Below are 14,740 nucleotides of genomic sequence, written 5' to 3'. Positions count from 1 at the left end.
ATTTTCAATTTTAAAGAAGTTTGACGTTGTTTTGCTATTTATTACTGTGAAGCTGCTTTGAAACTGTGTTGTATAAAGCATAAATGTGACGACTTGTACGTGGGTACAAATGACAGGCAGTTGTTGAGTGTAATAAGGTTCTTTGCTTTTTGTGTGGGTGAAAAGAAAGAATGATGAGGTCTTGGCAAAGCTTGTTCTTCACAGGAATGAACAGCATTTTTTTGATAAATTCAGCTTCACATGATGGACATTCTTCCAGGCATTAATACCAGATATGCTGTGATTCATGAGGATACCTGGTTGTTAGAGGTGAGGATAACTGATTTGATGTAATGGGAGAATGAAAGCGATCTAAATACTGAGCCCTGTGGCACTCCAGTGGGTATTTGCCATAGGGACAGCTAGCATCATGGCAGCAACTTTTGCATGGGCACGCAACAGTTATATTGTTTTTAGAAAATGTAAAACTCATTTAATTCTATAAAATTGTATTATTATTAAAAATAAATGTTTTTTAGTACGTCTTAGCTTTTTTAATTATATTTATTTTTATTTCATTTATTGTTTCAGAATATTTCTGTTACATCTTCTCGTATGTTTCAGATTCAAAATAACTGTGAAATTCCATTTTGGGCATTATATTCCATTTTGTGCTCTTCATATTGCACAAAATGTGACCCACAAATGAGCATGAACCCTGAAGCAAAACATCTCAAATGACTAGCGCAGTGGGAGGCTGCTCATAAAACACTTCCACACAATCATACACACACACGTACACACACACACACATGCTGGCAGGCATCTTGTCTCAAATCTTGATCTTGGATCAAATCATTCTTGAATGCTAAGCAGCACAGTCTGTTGTTTTGTTGTCAATGTTGCTAAGCGACCATCAGTAAGTCAAAAGCTGAAAGAAAAGGTGGACGTGGTGGAGGGCAGGAAATTCTGGGTGAGTGTAGCCTTAATACTACACAAACATATGGTCATATGGTCAAGCCTTCATTAGAACGTACCAGGGCACATCTAGGTTCTCCTCCAGTAGTATAATCTGAATTTTTTCTGAAGGACAGCACAGAACATTCTCTGCCTTGGACAACCATAACAAAACACAGAGCAATCAGCGTCATCAACCTCCCCACGTCCAGCCTAATGATTCTGACATTTACTACCACAGTGTCTGCTACTGGACTTTTTTCTAACAAATACAGAAATGTCAAAAGAGAGGTAAAAAATTATACTTGAGTTTATGCACAAGAAGGAATATTATGTATTTGAAAGAAATAAAAATATATATATACTCACCCTAAGGAAAGTCTACTTGCTTAGAAGTTGCTCTTTCAGAACTCAAAAAGACATTTCACTCAAAGTCTTAAAGGAATATTTCACCCAAAAATGTAAATTCTATTCACCCTCAACTTGCATGACTTTGTTGTTCAAAAGCAAAACAAATGGACCCCATTGACTGAAAAAAAAAAAGTTTTCATAAATGTGTTCTTTAATATTCCACAGAAGAAATAAAATCATTCAGGTTTGGAACAACATGACATTATTTGTATTTCTGGGTGAGCTAGCCATATAACATTTTTGGTTATGTTTCTAAATAAATAATAAGTTTACACACATATGACTGTTGTTAGCATTACCTGTATAGAACTATAAATGAATGTGGACAAAATCCTTACATACTTTAGTCTTGGAAGAATTTGATGAGAAATATTTCGAAAAATCTTGTTACTTTGGTATCTTGGCATATCAGTTTGAAGGTTTTTCATTCTGAAACTCTAGAAGGAGATGTGGGTCTTTTTCCACAGGAGGGACATGTGGAAAGACTTAAACCAAAGTTTTCATTTGCTCTCCATTAAATCTTGTCAGTGTCCAGGATAAACGAGTGAGATATTAGAGATAACATTTATGCTTTTTCTTTCCTATGTGCATCTGAGACATTTCCTCATGAGGCATGCATAAGATCTTTCATTTATAACATATATTATTTAACAGCCATAAGTATTTTTGAAGATTACAATCTGTTTCAAACATTGATTTTCATGCTTGAGCCATGTCTTTTTTCAAAACTGGGAGAACAGTTATGTCCATGGTCATCTCCCAATGCTAGAACAGAAGACCACCAAAAATTGGCCACAAACTTTGTCAATTTACAGACTGCAATTGAACAGGAGCACCCTGACTTTAATGGAGGAATTAAAGCAGTTGGCAGAGAAGGAGAAACGCGCTGCCCTTAGACTCCAAGAGGAGGTGAATATTTGTAATCCTCAAGTGAACCATGTCAAAAAAGTAATTAATACAGACATATTAGACTGTAAAACGCTTGTCTCCTGGAATTCAAAAAGCCATATTTCAGTCTCCAGGGGAGCGGTCCAGAGAGATTTTATTAGGACTTGATTAAAACTTTCTGATAAAAAGAGTCGGCTTCTAATTCAACTTCTTTTTCCCTGTCCAGCAGCAGCAGCATAATCCTTAACTTCTCTCCTCGTTGCATCTGAGTGTCAGATTTAATGAATGATCCGGTTGCTACTCCAACGCCAGTAGCAGTCAAAGCTTTGCCATTGTGTCAGAGAAATGAGAAGAGCTTTTGTAATAGGGTGTAATTGCTTGTGTAATTGCTCTCCAGGGAAAGCAAGCAGCAGCCAAACTCAGAGATGACTCTCCTCTTCAAAAGCCCAGTACAGTTGCCCTGCCAACACTGATCATCCATCCTTTTCTTTCTCTCCCTCCCTAACGCCTGCTGTCTCCTTGTGTTCTCTCTACCTCTCCATCTCCCACTTTCCGGGTTCATCCCAATATCTTCATCATCTATTCATCTCTCCCTTTCTCAATTCATCCTTCTCTGTCCTCCCCATTCGGTTTTATCCCCTGTATTTCTTCTCCATCACCTCTTCCCCAGAGTCTGCAGGCCAGTTTTCGAGAGGCCCTGCGAGCAAGGGACAGGCTGGAGGCTGAAATGAGGCAGGAGCTCCAGGTCGAGCTGAAGGCCCAGTTCAGAGCTCATTGTGAAAGCCTGAGGTCCAGGCCGAAGGGGAGGCCTGCAGGAAGCTGCAAGAACAGCAGCACAAAGAAACAGAGGAGACCAGAGAGAAAATAATACACACTGTACGAGAAGAGACACAGGTGTGAGTGTCTGTGGTCTTGTTTGTCCGTTGTTGTTATTGGACATTTGCTTCCCACAGTATAGATAAATCAGATAAAGCTACATTGGGATGACCTACCTTAAGGCCAGCTTCATAAAGGATGTGACACACTATAGCTGCAAAGTAAGCCGACTGTGTTGTCGCTTCACGTCTCTTGTGTCTGGGACAAATAGTTGTGCTTGAACACACTGCAAAGACTACAGGGCAGAAAAGGCGGACAGAGTTACACGAGGTCTATCCATCTTTTCTTACGCCCCATGATACTTTGCGCCAATTATGGGAATAACTTCCATTTATACTTAATCAGCAAAAAGTTCACCCTATGAGCACAATAATAAGTTTTTTATAAACTGGGTACTATGAAGTGACATTTAACTCGCCCTTTAACCATCGATCACTAAAAGGAAATTTAAAAGTGTAAAAGCATTAACAAATTACTTTCAACATACCGTGGGTAACTCCCAAAAATCCTCCTTTCTATCCGTAGCAATATTATGGAAGTGTTAAATATCATTATAGTAATATCTTTTAACAATTACATTATACAGCATCTGTATGAAAACAAACCTGGAAAGACACGAGGATTTTGGGGGAGAAAAATGAAATATTCCTAGTGCATTCCAGGGAATTATAAATTAGGTGGATGTTCACAGAATGAATGAACACTGTAACAGTAATGTTTCAATATTAAATCTGGCTGCGGTAAGATGGAGCTAATTGTGTTTAAATAAAATGAGAAGAGTGATGATGGTATCCTTCGTTTTCATTGGGAAATTGGCGGAAAGTTGTAAAAAAAGAAGCGCTGCTTTGCACCCAAAATCTTGCTGCTTTCGAAGCAACGTCGAACTGATCATTAATGAAAGAACATTTCAGAACTAATATCGTAGGGCTGAAAATTAAGGAGACAATAATTTTTAATTTCATTGAGTTTCCAGAATTTTGTGCCCCCTCAAAAATCTCATACAGACCTTTATGCAAACGCACGACTAAGGTTTCTATGTAAAATCATGTGCAATATAGGCTATGATTAACTAAATTAAGTGTAACATGGTAAACTATACTAGTCATACACCATACACAAAAAAGAAGCAGATTTGATTGAATTCCCAGGTAAATATCACCATAGAGTTCCTTTCAACCCTCACAATACTCAAAAATGTGGGTTTTAATTTCCCATTTGCTTTATGTCATGTCATAAATAGCAGACACTCAAGTAGTTACTATAGAAACATATTAGCTGCGCTCCCACAATTTTTTAATTTTTCTTTTTTATTATTATTATTTTTTTTTAGATAATTATGGGCCATTATTTGAATCATTAACTATAAGATATGTCCACCCTGTCATGGACATATATATTACTGTTAAATATGTTTTCATGGACACTTGGTGGACACTTTGAGCTTCAATGAGCATAGCTTACAACAAACTGTGACTAGATAAATATTTAGTCTGGTGGTTGAACAGAATTTGGTAGGCTATATTTAAACATAAATATTTAGAAAATAGTGTATTCTAATCCCTTCTGGCATATTTTATGCCGACTAGGTGGACATGTTAAGCTTTGAAGAAGCAAGTAAGCAAACTCAGAAGAACAAAATTTATTAATTGAAAAGTCACCAACTTACTTCAGCTGTTGAAATTCCCGCAACTGAAAAGACACACACACAAAAAAAACTTTTGCTGTCCTGATGTCACTAAAGGGGATGGCCTTTTCTTAACCACTTCAGCTGTTATTTTGATTTTTTGAGAATTAGGCATATGCAATATTGGACCCACCGGTGGGTCCCCAGAGTTGATGTGGTTAAAGGGGCGGATTTCCTAATATGACCATTCACCTAATCCTTGCCGGTACGAGACTCGAACCCGCAACCTTTGGGTTAATTTTATGTTATCAAGGCAAATGAGTTATGTACTGGACACCAAAAAGCACCTTACAGTAATATTGACCCTCCCATAAAATTGTAAATAATGAATAGCATTGCATGGGTCAACGACGTGCATACTGAACATTTGCATAAGGTTCTGTTGTATGCAAATCAAAATAATCAACAGTTTCTACTCATTTAACTACTATATGTATATAGTTGTTTAGTTTACATATAAATATAGTTTACTATGTAAATAGTTGAAGAAACAAAATTTGCAAACTTTAAAATCTGACTCGAGTAGAGCTGTGATTCATTCACTTTGCTCTTTGCTTTCCTCTGTTTCTCAGGAGTGTGTGAGGAGGTGTGTGCAGGATGCTGAGAGAAGTATTCGTGAGGAGTGTGACATGAAGGCAGAAAGAGAGAAACGGGCTCTACAGGACAGACATGAAGAGGAGATATACGAGTTACAAAACAGGTAAAAATACCCATGAAACACCCCTCCTGCTCACCCCAGCTTCCTGTTGTGATGCATCTCAGCTATTCTCTTTCTCCTTCCCACCTTTTGTAAATTTCATTAGTTTCTATCTTTGTATATGTATGCTTTCTCCCTTTTCTTCAATAATCCTAAAATATATAGATTTTGTTGTCTTCACCAACAGTTTCTCCACCACTTACTTTCTTTTGAATAATGTTCTGAAATGGTGCATGACGGAGTGTGTGTGTTCCAGCAGCTGCAGGACAGTCTGGAGCAGGCCTGCAGGGAGCGCATTCAGTATGAAGCAGAGTTTAAGGTCAGCCCTTGTAATGAGGTCATCATGAATAAATGAACAGCTCTAAAAAGGGGACCCGCTCAAATCCAGCATCTGCAACACCCTGCAACAAAATGACGGAATAACAGAACTTTCTCTTTTCCGCTGCCAGCATGTCCTCTGATGTTTGGTTCTTATTAAGCTTAGTTTGTTTCCCCGCATGAGTCTGTGTTCCTCACTGTCTTAATAGACAACAGTATTGACATTTGACCTTTTTCTTGAAGACGTTTCCAACTTTTGTCATTATGATGATCCACCTGTCTAACTGAAATGCAATCAGCATGTTTGTGTGCTTCCATCTTCTTGCTGTCTTTCAGAGAGTGCAGGCCAGTACAGGTGGTTTGTGGACTTGACAGATTCCTCCTTCCTCTCTAATTACCTGTTAAAGCTGCGCAGACTGGGGAGAGAGCTAGGTCTCATGGACACTGCGACACAGACTGATGAGATCACCTCCTAACTGTGATCTTGTGATGCTCACATCACAGCGTCTGGGTTTTTGCCATGGCCTGCAGTACATGCAAAATAATTTTTAAGCATTTGTCTAACATTTTCTAGTAACTTTAGGAATATTTGTCATTTGAATATATATTGGATGCACTGCAACCGCAACAGCTTGAAAGTGGTTTGAAATTATATAAAAAAACATCTAAAATATACTTTCCTTCATGTGTTTATCTTCCTCAGTCCCAAGATTGAAATCTTTACAACCTATTTTATAGCTATGAAATGTGTTGACAGTTGCATAATAAATAGGGGAAATTGCATAAATTACTGTATGTATATTATTCCTGTAATTTCCAGTAGGCTATGTAAAAAGTGTACTTTATAATTGTATATTAAAATGTTAATCTTTGCAGTTTTGTAAGATTTAAGTGAGTACAGCATATTTTCTCTGTCTGCATGTAAAACTATGTTGAAATAATAGTTTATCAGATAACATTTTAATAAATAATTCTGAATATTTAAAAACCTTTATCATATTTTACATTGTAGTGTAGTGAATGACATTTCTGAAGAATAACATATTAAATATGTAATAATGTCCTGGGGCAGCTTACACATTGTTATTGGTAGGCCTGTTTTAATTACATTAGCATGTGCTGTGTGTATTGTTAGTTACACACTGATTCAAATGTACAGTATACTAGATATTATCACTGTAAATTGTTGTATGAAAAAAACTATATGTGCCCTTTCACAGCAAGATTCCATAATGACAAACAGACACACATATTACCGTTAAATAAACAATAAAATATTTGTGCCGTTGCTAACTTGCTACATAAATAATTTACAAACAAAATGACCTAGTTTACTAGACGTTTGCTAGTCGTTAAAAAGCATAGCTATTTATCTCAGCTTTAAGTACCATTTTTTAAATGCCATTTAAAGTCCTTTGATGAATTGGGACAGCAGTAGAATATATGTGACATGAATGGATGGATGGATGAAATTGATGGATTAATCGTTTAAAATTGATATGGCTGTCCAAAAGGGCATCAAAATTCGCAGGGCGCTATTTAGAATTAGTGGGCTGCAGTAGCATTACTTCGCCATCGGGTGTCAGTGTTGGCAAGGTTTTACTCCTCCGCCTTAACGCATTGGGTCCCATCAGCAGCGCCTAGTCCATAATACACTTCCTAATTATAGTTTTTTATATGCAATAGACAGGTATACAAACACAATTAATTACCAAGTTTCCACATACGCAGAACGCTGAAAATCACTGCAGTTTCAACTGGACGGTAGGGATATTTATTAAACAAGTTCTTTATCTGCTGCATATCTTACTAAGCTTGTCATTAGTGTCGTTACCACCAGCATGAAATGTTATTACATGCACCGTTACCAGCGAATGCACTGGGGGCGCTGTAGCTCCGTAAGCCGTCGCTTCTGAACGCACAGACAGCGCGGATCGGTGTGATCGGGTGCCAGGGATCACGATCATCATATCAAATGGAAAGAGAAGCAGTCACAAAAATGTACGTGCACTGAGACTGGTATCATTTATTTATGGATACAGAGGATCCTTTACATGAGCGTTGGGAAATATGTTTGCATGGCATATGGATGTGTTCGTGACTGATTTAATAGCACCTCTGCATGCGGAAAAACAAATCCCCCAAAGAAAAATCCGCTCCGTTAGTGCGCACTCCAGCCAGAAGATGGGATTTTTCCTATTCGAGCGCGCACACCTCTTCTTCCCCCCTCCCTTCTGCTCTCTCTCTCTCTCTCTTTCTCAAACATCTCAGTCTGTCAGTGTGCGCCGAGCGTTAGGAACAAGTCTCACTAGTCGGATTTGCAGCCAGTGAGAGAGACACATCGAGAGAATCCAAGCAGGACAGATGAGAAATGAACTATCTAATGACTTGCCACATCCGAGCACATTCTCAAACACCCTGCAACCGAGACCCATGAATAAGGATTGCGATATTTGTTTCCACCCTGGAAAATCTGGCAATAATTTTGCCAGTCTCGGCACATTTGTAAATCTGTGTCCAGGTGATATGCTTGTTTTTAAAATGCATTGATTAGTTTCGTTTTGCTATCTTTGCGTTAATTATAGCCTTACGGATTGCTAGCCGCGCGCATCGTTTCAAGTGCATGCGGAATTATTGGAATCTCGAGCGCGAGCAGGAAAATCCAACTGGAGAACTAGAGGAGAGAAAGAGAGGCAGCTGTATCCAGCATCAACATGTTCTTCTGAAGAGGCGAGGAAAAGCTCATTCCCAAGCCATCGTCCATCTACCATCACATTCCCGTCCTAATTCGTGGGGAAAACAGAATGAAGTGGGAGTGAAAGGGGGAATGGGAAAGATCCAGTCTGAAAGCCGCGGAAAAAAACAATAAGCATCACGAAATACTGGAAAAGTAAACTCTTGCAAGAAAGAATTGCAAGAAAACGGCTGTGGGAATTGAAATCGCGGCGGAGTAATATTGTCCACGAGCTACTTTTCCCTAAAGACGTTTTTTGTGTGTGTGGAATTCTCTCCTTAAAATCCACACAGACTGCACCTTTGTTTAATCTGTCCTCCCGCATGTGTGTGTGTTTTAGTAGATATCCAATGCAGGCTCCCAAAACACGTTCCTGATCACACTTGACGGATTCACCTGAAGCACACCCGATTAGTTCCGAGTCCACAGATCTCCGACCTCTGGGAGAGTATCCCACGCAGCTTTGATGGGAGTAAATAGACGGGATTCGGGATTTCAAATGGCGAGTCGGGGCTGTGAAAATGGATTGGGAATTCTCCTGATGTTCTTAGTGGATTTACTCGGGATCACGGCGACCAACATGGAGCCCATCTACTGGAATTCCATGAACAAAAGGTAAGAGCTGCAACTAAAGGCATTGGGCACGGCGTTTATTCCCCGTTTATTTAAGAAGAGCTTTGCGTTGGAGATAGTCAAACGCCTCGTGTTTTCGCACAAATCGTTAAAGGACGGCTTTGAAACGTCTCTCGCAGGGGGAAAGAAAGCTGTTAAGCGCTATTACGCAGACAAGCCCCTTAGTGGATAATCACGAGTCTGCAGAAGTTACGAGCATCAATGTCGCCAGACTAATAAATGCCACATTTCATTGAAGGTGTGTGTTGAGGAGTTTTACGACAGTAGCCGCCACAGTTACCGCTGTTTATTGAGACTGACTCTCCTTCAGATACGCTCCAGTTAGATTGGCATGGATTTTAGTTGTTTAACACCAAGTAGGCTATTTTTTCCGTCTTAATGCCACTTAAACAATGTAGCCTTTGTAAAACGTTCTTGCTTAACTTGTGAGAAGGTGTAGAAGCCCTTAGAGTGTCTCCAGTCACCAACTTAACTTCTGTCATGACAGCATTTCAAACAAAAGAGCATGCAAAAATGTTTACATGAATTCAAAACCAATTGCACTTTTATTTATAGGCTGCGTGATAACTCTGTAAAATACAACTCCAACCTTAAATGAAACTGAAAAATGTAAACTGCACCTTTTCAGGGACTAGCCTATTATTAGTTTGGCAACTTCTGCTGTCATGTCAGTAAGTTAAAACAAAAGGAGTAAGCTTTTACTCCTAGTCGACACCTTACTGGACCTAGTTAGCGTGGAAACACCTAAAGTGAAAAGTTTTACACGCAGGTGTTACCTTTAGATGGTCGATCAGTGCCATTTCACGCTACAAAATTGATGACTCCAGTCACGCAGGTGACACTGTTTCCCCTGCAGCAGGAAGGAATAGGGGATCGTTTACAGCTAGATTTCTCATACTATATATCCGTAAATAAGGGGGAGGTTTCTGCAACCCAGCAACTGTGAATTCATTTAGTGGGGAGCCAAAGAAACCCATGCAAGCGGTTTGTCCGGCACATAAACGACGATTTATGGCCGAGCAGACCCCTTTCTTTCTTTCTTTCTTTCTTTCTTTCTTTCTTTCTTTCTTTCTTTCTTTCTTTCTTTCTTTCTTTCTTTCTTTCTTTCTTTCTTTCTTTCTTTCGCCCTTCTGTCATTACTGGGCTTGTTTAAATGGACACCCGGCGTCGTGGGAGCACTTGTGTGCCCGGTCTAAATCGGTATGTGGGTTATGAGGGGCTATTAGTGGTGCCACGAGCTCTTGAAAGACGAATAGGTTTTTAATGTGTCCATGTGGCGCATATACCGGGCTGTGCGCTTCAACAGATGCTGCTGGGGGTTATGGAGGGGCTTTATTCTGTCCCAGTGGCCGCTGGCAGACGCTCTTAATGAGGGTTGGTGTCGGTGTTGCTTGTGTTAATCTAGCAAGGGTTTGTGGGGACCTAATTTGAAACGGGAGCGCGGGTGGGGGGCATGACCGTGACCGTCTTCTGCTTGACCTTTACCTGAGAAGGAGACGCGCAGCGATGACAATGGTTTTTAACTGATTCAATCACTTGTAATCGATGTAAGTCGATCAGCAGTGGGCGCTGGTTTTCTCACGGATTTTACTTTAAATGATCCGAATTCGCGTCATTTCGCAGTGTAAACGCTCACAGTCAATACAACTGTTTGAAAATCTGCAATCTGAGTGTGCAAAAAAATCATAGTATTTAAAGTTGTCCAAATAAAGTTGTACCAATCCAAAATTAAGTTTTTATATATTTACGGTAGGAAATTTACAAAATATCTTCATGGAATATGATCATTCCTTAATATCGTAATGATTTTTGGCAAAAAAAAAAATTGATAATTTTGACCCATACAATGTATGCTATTGCTACAAATGTGCTACTGGTTTCGTGGTCCAGGGTCACATATTTCTTGACATATTGCGGTCAGTGTTCATTTGACACATTTACATACTCGCTTAGGAACACTTGAAATTAAGAGAAAAAGAAAAGAAAACCAATATATATATATATATATTTTTTATGGGCAGCAGTGATGCTCCAGGATTTTTTGTTGGGGGTGCTAAGGAGGGGCTTACCAGTTCAGAGGGGGTGCTAAAAAACTAATTAAATTGAGTGAAAATAACGAACCTTTATATATCTAAATAGCATGCAAATTCAGGCACCTTGTGTTTTATTATATACAGCAGCTTCGAAAAAGGCATATTAAAAAAAAAAAAAAAATTCTGTGGTATTACACTTCTCATAAGTCACTGTTATTAGTAATATAACTTCTAGTGCCAACTGGCAAATATGACAATTACAAATAAATACAATTCATGAATGCACATAGAAAAGCGAGAAAGTAGGGATTTTCATTGTTTTATTATTATTATTATTGTATTTTTTTCTGACCATCAAATCTCAGTCACTCTTAATGTCTACTGGAAGGAAAACATGGTAAATTCTAAAAGTTCATTTTTCACAATATAAAAAGTGGCAACAGCTCATACAACTATTTCCACACAGCACTGCGGTGGCGCCCCGCGATAACCTCCCCGTGCTGAGATGCATCGTATCGTGTCGGCGATAACCAGAGATATTGTCAAAAGCATCAAAAATAGCCAATATTAAGAGGAGTTAGCATTTCTGATTAATGTAGGCCTGTTACATTCTTTTTATTTCCTAGGCTTATTATTATTAGGTTAGGCTACTTTTATTATTACATTACATTAAATTATTGCCCCGCAATAATTTCATAGCGCATCACTGCATGATGCACTTTGAGGATAATTAAAGTTTAGACTATTAGCTGACTCCTAATTAAAAAAAAAAAATATATATTTTTTTTGTCCGCGTCGATAGCCTTGTGGCTTACGACATGTAGCGCTGTTGCTCTTCGGCCGTTCCGAGTTCGAGTCTCGGCTCGTGGACCTTTCCCGTTCCTGTCCTCACTCTCTGTCCCACATCATTTCCAGTCACTTACTGTCCTATCTAAATAAAGGCATAAAACGCCAAAAATAAATAAATATATATATTTTTAAACAGGTCTATTCATTTATACAACAAATTATAGGTCTATAATTAAAATTATTAACACTGCAGTCATCAATGAAAGTTAAGAGCAGTTTTATTTTGTGCTTGATTTTCAAAAACAAAAAACCTGTTTAGCATGAAATACGTTTCGTCTCATGTTTTTCCACTATGCAGGTTACAAGAGAAATATTCCGAGAATAATTTAAGACTTTAAGACATTATTTTGATTAGTTTCGTGTCTCGTTGTAAAAGAACATGCACGGTAATGCAGGCGTCAGTTTTTTTACTTTCACATTCTCTGTAGTGAATTAATGACATAACTCTTGCACACAGTTTGCGCGTTGCTTGCTTGTGTTCCTTGGCCCATTCCACCTTTTTTTAGGTTTTTAATTTGTATTTTTCAATGTTAATGAAAGTGACACCAAGAAACAGGCTGTTGGGGCTATATCCTCGTCAAGCCCTGGCCTAGCGACGCACACTGATGAACAGTCCATCGAATTGGCAAATGAAGCATGCATTTTTAATGGCTTACGATATCAAAATGGCAAAATATCGGCAAATTAATTTGCCAGGACAATCTGCCTTACGTGTTAAGCAACATACATTACATATTAATTAATCTTTGGTTGTATTAATCACTTATTATTGTGACGTACGGTAGCTTGAACACTGTAAAGGAAAGTCTGGTTTCTTTACACAAACACAGTGTCGCCATATTCATATTTGATTTGAAAATACACAGTGCAGTGTAAATTTGACTGCTCATGCAGACACACACTTACAAGACATCTGCAACGTGTGGTTTTGCTCCAGGCTACAGGAGTCTGCACAGTTCGCACTAAAAGTAGCTGTACGCAGGTTACATTGTTGGCAGTGCTGTATATTTAATAGGGATCAGTGAACCTCTGCTCCTCAGTGCTTTGAAGATGAGGTCCTGCACCTGTAGAGTGTTTTATTCACCCGCTCAATCCCATCAATCTCTCCGTCATTACTACTACTCCATCTCAACTTCTCACGATGGCGCTGCCATTCTCCTCCTCGTGCGAAATTAGAAACATGTGTAGCCTTCAGGGGAGCGAAGACACAGCTAAGAAGTGATGGGAGGAAAGAGGGATCGAGAGAAGAGGGAGGAACAGCGGGGCGCATCCTTAAATGTACCAAAATCAATATCTTCTAAGCCATGAATGTCAGTTTGAGTTAGGCTTAAGAAAATGCAAGTCCAGCACAAAGATCACCTTGAAATTGTCTGCTTAGGGTAAAAAAAAATCTGTAAAGCAAAAATTGTGTTTGTTCTTAGACACTGCAGTTTTAATGTAATTCCGGAATTTATATTTAATTAAGAAGGCGTAGATGAAAAATGGTTTCTTGAGATTGAATAAGCACGAAGGAGGACTTTTAGTAAACAGTAATAGTGTTTCTCAGTGAGCTTTGGAAGCGTCCTTCACCTTTTGACATTCACTCCTCTTGATACATTGTTTACACACAAGAAAGACAAAGTGTGTTTGTGTGTCCTTGGTACCCGGCTCTCTCTGGATGAGCGAACACATCTCTGACTGATGTTCTGAGGGGTCAGTTAGGGCCGTGTAATTCTTCCAATTGACTATGTTGAGATGCTGGTTGGGTAATTTGATCCCAAATGGTTACTAACGGTTCAGAAGGTTTCTGTTCTTCTCTCGAAATCACTGTGCGTTTCGGTAATTGCGTTTCAGAGATTCAGATCCAGCTCAAACCTGTGGTGGGGGTTTTCCGATAATGAATATTGTGGGTAACTGTAAGGATTTGTGTGTTATCATAAATGTCACAGGGTCTGTGTGTGTACGCGTGATGAGCCTTTTGTATCAGCGCTCTCTTTCTCAAAGAAACATGTTACCCCCACTGGATTTTTAATAATTAATTTATCGCAGGCTAATTGGGCTCGGATAAAAGCGCTAGTTAACCGATCTCAGGCTTAAGACAAGGGAAACTTGGGAGGGAGGGCATTGGGTGAAGGGATTAGAAGAAGACACGATCTCAGTAGGTCACTGACATGCATTGTTGTGTTCAGAAAGTCCGAATTTGTAAGTCGCCTTGCAGAAACATCTGCTGAATGAATGTAAATGTATAAATAAGTTTTTTTTTTTACATGCTCACAATTGGATTAGAGGATTGAATCTGTGTTCATTTGCTAAACTGGGGAGATCCATTTAAGCTTCCTGAGGGGATTCACTTCATTTGGTCAAGGGAAATTTGGTTTTATTCATAAAGTTTAAATGCTCGACTGTTTGTGCAGCATCACTGGTGTTGTCTAAAAGAAAGAAAGAGAGTGTGTATTTGTGTGTCAGCATACGCTGCCGAGTGTGTTTGTTTGAGCTTATAGGCTTACCTATCTATGATTTGAGGGTGCAGTTGTCCCCAGAAGTTAAATAAATATGTATTTATACACACTCACACACTGCTTTTAAAAAAGTCTCTTATCTGCTGCATTTATTTGATCAAAATCCAGTAATATTATGAAATATTATTACAGTTTTCAACAGCCGTTACTCCAGTCTTCAGTGTTGGATGGTCCGTCAGAAAT

General features: G+C 38.9%; 2 protein-coding genes across 2 annotated transcripts in view; both read left to right on the top strand.

Moving 5' to 3' along the window:
* The first annotated feature begins 2,193 nt into the window (after window positions 1-2,193).
* Window positions 2,194-5,678, top strand: LOC132128472 (uncharacterized). The gene is made up of 4 exons (XM_059540179.1): window positions 2,194-2,256; window positions 2,906-2,980; window positions 3,025-3,129; window positions 5,368-5,678. The coding sequence occupies exons 1-4, from the start codon at window positions 2,194-2,196 to the stop codon at window positions 5,497-5,499; spliced, it is 375 nt and encodes a 124-aa protein (XP_059396162.1). The 3' UTR covers window positions 5,500-5,678.
* A 2,356-nt stretch (window positions 5,679-8,034) lies between these two features.
* LOC132116370 (ephrin-B3-like) overlaps window positions 8,035-14,740 on the top strand; it is a 72,841-nt gene continuing 66,135 nt past the window's right edge. The window contains exon 1 of the mRNA XM_059525190.1: window positions 8,035-9,159. Coding sequence (XP_059381173.1) covers window positions 9,011-9,159 — 149 coding nt within the window. The 5' untranslated portion in view covers window positions 8,035-9,010. The remainder of the gene's footprint in view (window positions 9,160-14,740) is intronic.

Source organism: Carassius carassius, chromosome 3 (assembly GCF_963082965.1).
Source record: "Carassius carassius chromosome 3, fCarCar2.1, whole genome shotgun sequence".
NCBI lineage: Eukaryota > Metazoa > Chordata > Actinopteri > Cypriniformes > Cyprinidae > Carassius > Carassius carassius.
The sequence above is the reverse complement of the archived record's forward strand: the minus strand, read 5'-3'. Positions and strand labels throughout refer to the sequence as shown.